At 35.7% G+C, this 9,969-nt stretch overlaps 1 protein-coding gene across 1 annotated transcript; it reads left to right on the top strand.

Annotated features, from left to right (window-relative positions):
- Positions 1-506: 506 nt before the first annotated feature.
- LOC125808644 (autophagy-related protein 3) lies at positions 507-9,571 on the top strand. The gene is made up of 9 exons (XM_049488316.1): positions 507-810; positions 1,263-1,333; positions 2,440-2,556; positions 2,644-2,810; positions 3,753-3,838; positions 3,949-4,000; positions 5,166-5,231; positions 6,436-6,563; positions 9,218-9,571. Exons 1-9 carry the CDS (start codon positions 650-652, stop codon positions 9,312-9,314), a joined length of 945 nt encoding a protein of 314 aa, XP_049344273.1. The 5' UTR covers positions 507-649; the 3' UTR covers positions 9,315-9,571.
- Positions 9,572-9,969: the final 398 nt, after the last annotated feature.

The following is a 9,969-nucleotide window of genomic DNA, read 5'->3' as shown; positions in this document are numbered from 1 at the left end:
TATACTTATCAAAAATGCTCTTTTGAGTTAATTTCAAGTTCAAACGGAATAAATATAATGTAAAAATAAAAAAAACATATAATAGCAAGATGAGGGATGATGATGATTTTCTTCTTTATTAAACCCTAATCTTATCCTTTGAAATAGAAAAGAGAAGAAAATTTACCTTGTATTAGAAGCTACTGATTGAAAAGAAAAACACAACAAACTCAAAGAAGATTTGATGATTTTGAAGATGATGAAGAAATTTTTTTTTTGAAAAAAAAAGTCCCGTTCTTGGAGAATCTGTAACTTCAGTTTTGAAAAGAAAATTGAATAAGTTAAAAGGTTTTCTCCATTCTTAATATGCTTCACAATTTAAAATAAAGCCTCCTAAGTTTTAAAAAATACTAATTTGGTCCAATATATTAATTAAGAGTTAATTAAATTGAGGAAGAGATGAAGAGGCCCCACCTGTCCCTTTTTTTTAATTGGAGACTTGTGAGACATTCTTACCTCATTTTTCCGCACTAATCATCCCAAATCTAGTCTACAAGAAAGAAGCTCAACAGGTCGTCTTTTCTGTGAACTCCGGGAAAGTGTAGAAAAGACGGAAGCTGTTTGTGTATAACGCTTGGATCGATCATCAAAACTGATTCTCCTACAATATATGATGGTGTTGTCACATCTTCACGGAGCATTCAAGGATACGGTGGAGAGAATCACTAGCCCTCGTACCGTCTCTGCTTTCAAAGAAAAAGGCGTTCTCAGCGTCAGCGAATTCGTCATAGCTGGCGATAATCTTGTCTCCAAATGCCCTACCTGGTCTTGGTAAGTTTGCTGCTTTCCGAATTAGATCTAATTTGAAAAAAGTTGTCTTCTCCGATGGAATTAGAATAGTATTGATTTTTCCAAGGGTACAACTAGTAATAGTAACACTGGGTTTATTATGTTGTATTTTGCTCCCGATTGACATATGATCCAACGTGTTGGTCAATGATGCATTATCTCATATAGTAGATTTAGAGTTTGTTTTGATGCTAAAGTGAAAATTGATTTCTCAAATCTTTGAAGTTTTATGCACTTTCACTTGATATGTTGATCAATTTTGATTTTCTCTTGTAAGTTTTTTTTAGCTTCCCTCTTAGAACATGAAAAGAAAAAAAAAGAGTGCTTTCCAGGATTTTATTTATGCAGTGGTCAACCTAATGTTACGTTTTTCTGCTGCTTGTATGTTGCTGTTGCATCTAATTCTTATGTCATGGTTCATTGTTCATTAACAGGGAATCAGGTGAGTCTAGTAAGAGGAAGTCTTATTTACCATCCGACAAGCAATTCTTGATAACTAGAAATGGTACGTATCTACAACCATCACTCTGCTAGTAGTTTTCATAGAATTAAATGTGTTTGGGGGATATATGAGGTAGCCAAGTGATATGTGCATGATGAATTCATTCTTTAACTTAATTGCTGATAAATTTACACTTTTTAATAGAATAACTTGATTTAATTTAAGCTAAACTAATCCTTAAAATAAACAAAAAAAACTAAGACGTTCTGGTCAATAGTTGAATGTTGATAGTCTTAACACATTTGATGTATCCATGTAGCTTTTGGGGATGTTTTCCTGATGTCAGATATCCATCATCACCAGAATCCAGAACTGATAATCTGTAATACTAACTTGTTAAACCTTTCTATGCAATTTCAAGAGCTTACTGAGGAAGAGAGGTTTGATAATCTAATAGGAAGAACAATATTGATGCGTATGGATGTAGCCATGAGGTAAGGGAACAGGAGGACTCATAACTTTATTGTCCAACACATGTTATGCTCAGTGTCTTATTGTTTCAAGTGAGATCATGATGACCTTGAGAAAGTAACTATGAGGTTAGGAAATAGGATTAAGAACTGTATTGTCTAAGATATGTTATGCGCTGAATCTATGCATTTCAGTCTGCTCCTTGTATATCAATTTAAGCATATTGCTAAGGATACTTCTATTGCCTAGTGCTATATCCTCTTCCTCCCTTGCTCACTAATCTTCTCTTTGGAATTGGTAATTTTTATTTTATTTTGAGTTTTCCAATCTTCAACAACTTCTTAAGAATTTTAGCACCTCATACGACTGAAAGAAGGTGGAACTATGTATGTTGTAGTTCTCTTGACCATTCTTTCAGAGATTTCTTTATTCATAGGTGTTCTCTACTTGCCTCATACTCTCATTTAAAAAAAAGCTGCCTGGTGCACAAAGCAGCCTCATTAGCTGGGTCGCACCCCAAGGGTTGTGATGTAGAAAGCCTACCCTAATGCAAACATTTGGCTGCCTCTATGACTCAAACCCGTGACCTATAGGTCCCATGGAGACAACTTTACCGTTGCTCTAGGGCTCCGCTTTAAACTTTTGTTATGTGCCACAGTGCCAGCATAGGTGATGTGCCACTTTAACTTTGTACACAGTTCCTTGTCTGAGAAGAGCTGCATCAATAGAGGAAGAATATGAGGCTGCTGGAGGTGAAGTTCTTCTTGATAATGAGGACAATGATGGCTGGCTGGCAACTCATGGCAAACCAAAAGGTATCTAGTATATCAATACTTCCAGTAACAAATTGAGTTTTATTTATCAATTTTGCGTTGTGACATTTTATCCCATTTATTTCTTAGAAAACAATGGTGCTGAGGATGATAATTTGCCATCTATAGACGCATCAGAAATCAACAAAAAGAACACTATCCAGTCAATCCCATCATACTTTGGAGGCGAGGAAGAGGAGGACATACCTGACATGGGAGAGTATGAGGAAGCTGACAATCTTATAGAAACAGACCCTGTAAGAACTGTCTCTCGCTGAATGCATTGTTGTTTTAAATCTGTATAATTCATAATTAATCTTAACAGCGTACTGTTTCACCTTGTATTTGATCTTAAAAGTCCTACGACAATGGTTTCGTGCAGAGTCATGATCCAATCTGTTGGCTTCTTGTCTCTAGTGGTTCATGCCCATAATCTAAAACTCCTGATGCTATTTCTTCATGGTCTTTGATGATGATTTTCCTGGTGCTCTGATTTAGAGTTTATGTAAAAAAAAAACTCATTTCATTTGGTGAATTGTTCCTACAAGTGTCACAATGAATACTAGTATAATCAGCTTAACAACCAAACGGCTCTCCTTATAGTGTCCATGATGTTTATAGTTAAATGTGTATCTGTTCTACTAATAATGTATTTTCGAAAAAGAGCTGTTTAAAACTGACCGTTTGATATTTGTAGTTTTTAAACAGCTAAAGGTAGATACTGAATAGTTTAGAAGTGTAATGACTGTTCACGCAATTCCTCATTAGTGAGAAATTGTTAGCATCTCATTGCCCGAACATTGACCTGAGCAGGTGTACAGGATTTTAGAATAACTTCATGGCTTGAGGGATCCTTTTGGAATCTTTCTTGATAAACAAGAAAAAGAATCCTCATTTCTTTTCCTTTTTGTACCCAATAGTTGCCTTCAATTTGACCTTTTTCCTGGTATAATTTAAATAAGAAAAATTCTATTTGATACTGTTATATGCAAGGAACTCTTTTCAAATTTTCTGGAAGCTGTCTTTCAGTTCAATGACTACTGGCTACATTCACATTCTTTTCCAAAATAAAAGAGAGAGAATGCTGCTCTGATCTTTGTTTGGGCTCAAAATTCAGTTTGTTGGATCTTTGTAAATTATCAGCTTTGAGATTATTCCATGTAGTACCAAAATGGTTAACTTCTCGTGATTTACTGCAGGCTACCCTTCAGACTACATATCTTGTGGCCAATGAGCCTGATGATGACAACATTCTAAGAACACGAACCTATGATGTCAGCATCACGTAAGTCAATTTCATTCATTAGCTTTTGTAATGTTGGCTATTTCATGCACTTCTGATTAATGAGAAGTGCTAATAACTGTTATGCCAACTGTCCATCTGTACTTTTGTAGGTATGACAAATATTATCAAACACCTCGTGTGTGGCTCACTGGATATGATGAGGTCAGTCAAACTAAAACTTGTTATTGCCTTGAAGACTACATTTTTTCACTTTTGTCTTATAATGGAAAGAGTTGCAAGATGGTCCCGACACATTCATGAAATAAATAACTTAGTAACCATACATTTGAAGAAATGGATGATACAACAAGAGCTCACCTGGATTTATGGGTGTCCCTTTTTTGTGGGGGGGGGGGGGGTAGTGGAAATTGTTTTTTTCCTGTTGCCTCAGGTGGATCTCTGTAAGCTCGAATAATTTAAGAGTGCTACTTTATGTTTTCTTTCTGATATCACTTTCTTTATATGCTCAGTAAACACAGACCTTCTCATTATGCTATATTATACATTATTCATAGTCTTATCCAAATATGGGAATGCAATATTTTGGCAATGTAAGTAAATGTGATACCTTAACATGAGGTTATTTTTTTCTTTATATTACACACTATAATTTGTGCTCATTTCTGCAGAATTTCTAAGCAAAGCATGCTTTACTCTTCTTAGTCCTAATTCTATTTTTACACTATACATCTGCACAAAGATGAAATTTTGAACCAATGTGGTTCTCCTTGTTGAATTTTGTTAAGAAGTCCCACATCGGTAGAGGGATGGGAATTTGATCTCCTTATATGAACTTGGACAAACCTCCCCTCATGAGCTAGCTTTTGGGGTTGAGTTAGGCCCCGATGTCATATCTTTACATGGTATCTGAGAGCCAGGACCATCCCAATTTGTTGTTCACCGATGTTGGGCCCCCATTTAGAAGTGTTCACGCTCCAGTTGAGGTCTGGGCGTGCGGGGGAGTGTTAAGAAGTCCCATTTCGGTAGAGGGATGGGAATTTGGTCTCCTTATATGGACTTGGACAAACCTCCCATCATGAGCTAGCATTTGGGGTTGAGTTAGACTTAGGTGCCATATCTTTACAAAATTCACTGAAGTTTCTATTCCTAAGATACGTGAAAATATCCTTGTACAATGTATATCCATTAAATGTTGCTTTCAGAAAAAGTTCCTCTTTTGATTAGACATGCATCGTGGTCTTTTGGGGAACTTCAGGTCTGATTGCAATACAGTGAACTATAAGTTTATGCAACTGTGAGGGGTGATCTTTTTCCGTAATAATATTCATCATGTGTAGTAAGCACTATTTTTTATTTTATGTGACAGTCAAGGATGCTTTTGCAACCAGAACTCGTACTTGAAGATGTCAGTCAAGACCATGCACGCAAGACGGTGAGATACATCTTTTAAGTCTTGATGTATTTGGGGACAAACTTAAATGGGTTTCTCCTTGCTGTTGTTAGTTTGTAAATGAAATTGCAGTAGTTCGGTCCAAGCAATGTAGAACATTGCTCCTCATCTAATTTCTTGAGAAGTTCTAACCTAGATGGTATTGTTGTTTGCTTGGCTCAGGGCTGTGCATTATTCAGTTACAAGGAAGAAACTCACCTAGTGAATCGGTTTCAGCTTACCTGTTTTTAGTTATTTCAAACATCCATTCCAACCTTTAAATAAAAAATTGCACATGATGGTGTGGTGAAGGTTTTTGGAAGTTATCCACGAACTGTATGAAAAAGTGATGAATATAATATCCTGCAAACCTATATCAAACATGGTCTAGTAGTTTGGTCATATGTGGTTGGATTCTTTCTTGCTAATTGGCATCTGGAAATCAAGTCCAAGTGCATGCATTCAACTTATCAACTTTCTTCCATGTTATTTTCTTTATCATTGTCGTTCTTTTATTTAAATTTAAATTTTGAAGTGAAAACTAAATGTGGCATAGTTTGTCAAAAGTTTGTTGCTTATACCTTTACTTCCTTCCCCACTACAACCACTTGCCTCCTCTGAACTCGGAGCCTTGCCACCTAATTGGATTGACAATCAAACATTCCTAAAGACACTCTCTATCCCTTCCTTCCCCCTCTCTTCTCTCCTACAAGCTTCCAATTGAACCATATTCTAAGAAATTCAACTAAATGAGGCAATGATTTGTTTTACACATTTGACCACTATAACTCTTTCCAAGGCTCTCATGTTCCTTATACACAATAGAGCTTGAATGCTTGCTTTGAGGTTATGTAGCTTATGTGTGAACAACATTCAAACTTCTGCTTGACGTTTTCTAATCTTAACCCTAGCTTTTACTTGATTTATGAGAAATGCCAAAACTTATTTGCGAAACAGAAATTGCCATATCCATTCAGTACAAAACCAAAGCCACCAAGGACTATTTCGGTTGACGAACAATATCCATTTTAGCTGACCAAAACTTTTGTTCTTGAACCAAATTGTAGATGGCAACTAAGCAACTGAATGAACTGTCGCACTGATTATCAACTTCCTTTCCTTTATAGCCCTTTCTCTTATTTAACTACTACAACTTTTCTGTCGTTGAATTCATTTTAATCTTTCGTTCTCAACATTGTTAACTCAGGTGACCATTGAAGACCATCCACATCTTCCAGGGAAACATGCTTCTGTGCATCCTTGCCGACACGGGGCTGTGATGAAGAAAATTATTGATGTTTTGATGTTGAGAGGAGTTGAACCCGAAGTTGACAAGTACACTCTAATTTCTTTTCTAGTATCCTTGTGTTTTCCATTAAGCATTATATATAATCGCACTTACATAAGACACATATGATTTGGTTACATGGGGATACTTGCTACTTGTAGATGTATGTATATTTGATAAAGCATGGCTAGGGAACATTTATTTCTGTTAGTATGTTGCATTAAAAGAGCCATACTATGTAGTGATGAACCAGAGGGAGGTTCTGTTCATTGTGGCATTTGTTTTTCAAGAAAGTTGATGCTTTGGCATTTAATTTTTAGGGATTCACTGGTGTCTTACCTACCTTGCATGTTGTTCTTCACATCTGAAAACCATGAGAAGTTTCCTGCTGCTGCAGCAGCATATTTTAGCAGTGGTAGACATGGTAGCAGTATCAGTAATAATGACTGAGACATTGTTTCAATCCTACCCTCCTCCATCTAGCTTTTACCAATGACCTCAAGTTATTAATTTGACAAATGGAGGAGTATACTTTTGACATCAATGGAATAGTTCGGACCAAGAATCTAAGTTGTGCGGACTCTTCACTTTCGATGCCGTACCCGTGTCAGATTCTCCAAAAATACTCTACTTTTGGAGAATCAGTCACGCCACATTGACATTTTGAAGAGTCTGAGCAACATAGACAGGAATCATTATTGATACTTCTATTCAAGTGAATTTAATTCCAATACTTATTTTAAGACAAGTCAGGATTTCTCCAAATCTAAGTTACCCCTGTGTGGTTAATTGATTTAATCTCAACTAGTTTGTATCGCCTACATGGGATACTGTGTTTTTATTGCGTTATGTTTTTGTAAAGTCTACTGATGCAAAATGATATTTTATCTTTCTCATTCCTTTTATGAGCTTAAATCATCATTTGTCACACGCACTTATGGTGCATTGGGAGGTTCATGTAGGACACGGCTAACTATCTAAGCCGATCTCTATTTTATCCTCTATGTTTGCTACTTGCACCATCTGTCTGATGTAATTATTTCAAATCTTGTCATATTTTGTACGGTCGTACATCCAATTTGGTATTCACATTCTACAACAGTCATCTTATGGTCCTGTTGGGCCTTGAAGGGCAAGTCTCCCATATAACATTATAGGTCTCACAAAAACTTGCTTTCCATCTTGTTAGGTATCTTTTTATAGTGTAACAACACTTTTGTGACACTCCTATATCGTTGTTTGATAATTGAGAATCTCCTTATGGTTTAGATTGCCCAGCTACAGTTGGCTGTATAGGTTCGAAACTCAGGGGAGTATGTGCAGCTCCTCTATCATCCTCCCATTTAAATACCGGGCTTTGGTCCTCATGGGTTCAAATTTGTGATGTGTGTTTAACCACACCCCCCAATATACTGACTTTACTGTTGAGCCAAAGCCCTGGGATGTAAGATATTACACACATAATCAAAATTGGATGGTTAAAATGGAGAAGTGCTCCGGGTATTATGTAATAGCTAAAAATGTGAATGGTAAGTCCTATAGAACAGTTGTAAGACTAGCAATGTTGAGTGAATATTGGACTGCCTCAAGATGAGTGTTGCAGAGATGCAAATGGTTAGATGGATGTGCGGTATATGAGATTAGACAAGATAAAAAATGACCACATTGGCCTGAAGGTGCATGCACACACATTTGAGGTAAAATGAGGGGTCGTTTGAGATGGTTTGGTCATGTCCTAAGTCGACCTCTAGATGCACCGGTCCGCAGATGTGAAGTCATGTAAAGTGAAGATGCTTGGGTGGATCTAAAATCACATGGAAGGAGGTTGTCTCGAAAGACTTACCATCTCTTGAAATCAATGCAGACTTAACGAAAAATAGAGCATAATAGAAGGATATGGTTTCTATAAGCAAAGACCAATTAAATGAGAATATATTTTAGTCATATGTAAGTAGCACACATTTAAGTCTTACGCTTTCTAGGAATCTCTTAGTGCTATTAGAGAATATTATGCCAATAGGAAATATAGAAACTTATATTACTTTTCATATATTTTTAAAAATTTCATATAATGTTGGTCTGTGATGAATTTAAATGGAAAATATGATTGGTGAGATTCATATAGCCAATCCGAACTTGTTTAGGACTAAAGCGTAGTGTTGTTGTATATCATATCATTCTGTTATAAACCCAAGCCTATATCTGATTATTGCATTTAGACACCATAGTCCATCTAATCTCACTTTATTTTCATTATTATGGGAGGTACACTTGGAGTCATATGCTCAATTTTATTTCTACTTATTCTAAGAAGTAGATGCAGTGTTCCTCGACAGTTTCAAGTCCTGGTTGACTTTCCTGCTATAGTCATATGTTGTAGCCACTTAAAGAAAGAAAATAAGAGGGTTTGTACCCAATGATAGTGATTACAATGATTCTTACTGTAGCCACTGATTCTTTCATAGTGATTACGATGATTCTTACTGTAGCCACTGATTCTTTCATTATCATCAAAGGTAATTCGAGCAGGTTTCCTGGAGTAAAATGTGCTTGTTTTAGACTGAAGATTTGAGACATATGTGGCCCAACAACTTAAATGCACGAACTTCCTAAATTTGAATCTCCTTTTAGTTTCTCTACTTGCATCAGGTTTTTGTCTCCGACTCTCCTCTTGAGTGTTGATCTCAATCACCATTTGCAGGTATCTTTTCCTGTTCTTGAAGTTTGTGGCTTCGGTTATTCCAACGATTGAATATGATTACACCATGGACTTTGATCTTGGTAGCAGTAGCACCTGATTTGCAGTCAACTTCCTTCGGTCAGTAACAATGGTGTTCATTTTTTTTCCCTTAATGTGGATGTTGTATTTTTTTCAGAATATAACATGTCAACCAGTCAAATACTCTAATGACAATACCTATTTATAAATTGTACAGTGTTTATAAACGATCTTCTAGAAATGTGGAGCATGCATGATGAATTGTCAGCATGGCTTGTTTATTTTGTATATTAACAAAGAATTAAGGTTATTCAAGTTTGCACTTTGCACGATCCACTTGGAAGGCTGAAATTGTTTATTTAATAAAAGTTAACAGGATGAAAACTACAAAAATAGTAAGTGATGGTGTTTGTTTTCTGTATCAAATGTCTAGAGATTAGCATTAAATCTCCATTTTACTATTTCTCTTCATGATTCAAATATTAATAAGACTGTAAATATAGATGCATTTACACAATTTCAGTTTCATTTTTTCTTCTTACCTATCACTTGTTTTTAGTACAGTATTTTAAATGATGTAAAAGCTTTAAACTTCATATTGTATTATTATTTATAGAACTATGGATTAGTTCTAGTTGATAAGATGTTAGTAATTTGTTTGCCATACATTACTTTAGATGTTAATATTTTTTAATCATTTATTAATATGAAAAATTGAGTAGTTTAATTTAAAA

The sequence above is a fragment of the Solanum verrucosum genome, unplaced genomic scaffold (assembly GCF_900185275.1).
Source record: "Solanum verrucosum unplaced genomic scaffold, falcon-dt-bn FXZP01000251.1, whole genome shotgun sequence".
NCBI classification, from domain to species: Eukaryota; Viridiplantae; Streptophyta; class Magnoliopsida; order Solanales; family Solanaceae; genus Solanum; species Solanum verrucosum.
Note: the sequence above shows the minus strand (reverse complement) of the source record. Positions and strands in the feature narration are given on the sequence as shown.

Bases quoted from the DNA above. Each gene is read 5' to 3' on its own strand.
- LOC125808644 (XM_049488316.1), top strand. From the start codon at position 650: ATGATGGTGTTGTCACATCTTCACGGAGCATTCAAGGATACGGTGGAG. The intron at 811-1,262 runs GTAAGTTTGCTG...GTTCATTAACAG, and splicing joins AAATGCCCTACCTGGTCTTG to GGAATCAGGTGAGTCTAGTA. The intron at 2,811-3,752 runs GTAAGAACTGTC...GATTTACTGCAG, and splicing joins ATCTTATAGAAACAGACCCT to GCTACCCTTCAGACTACATA.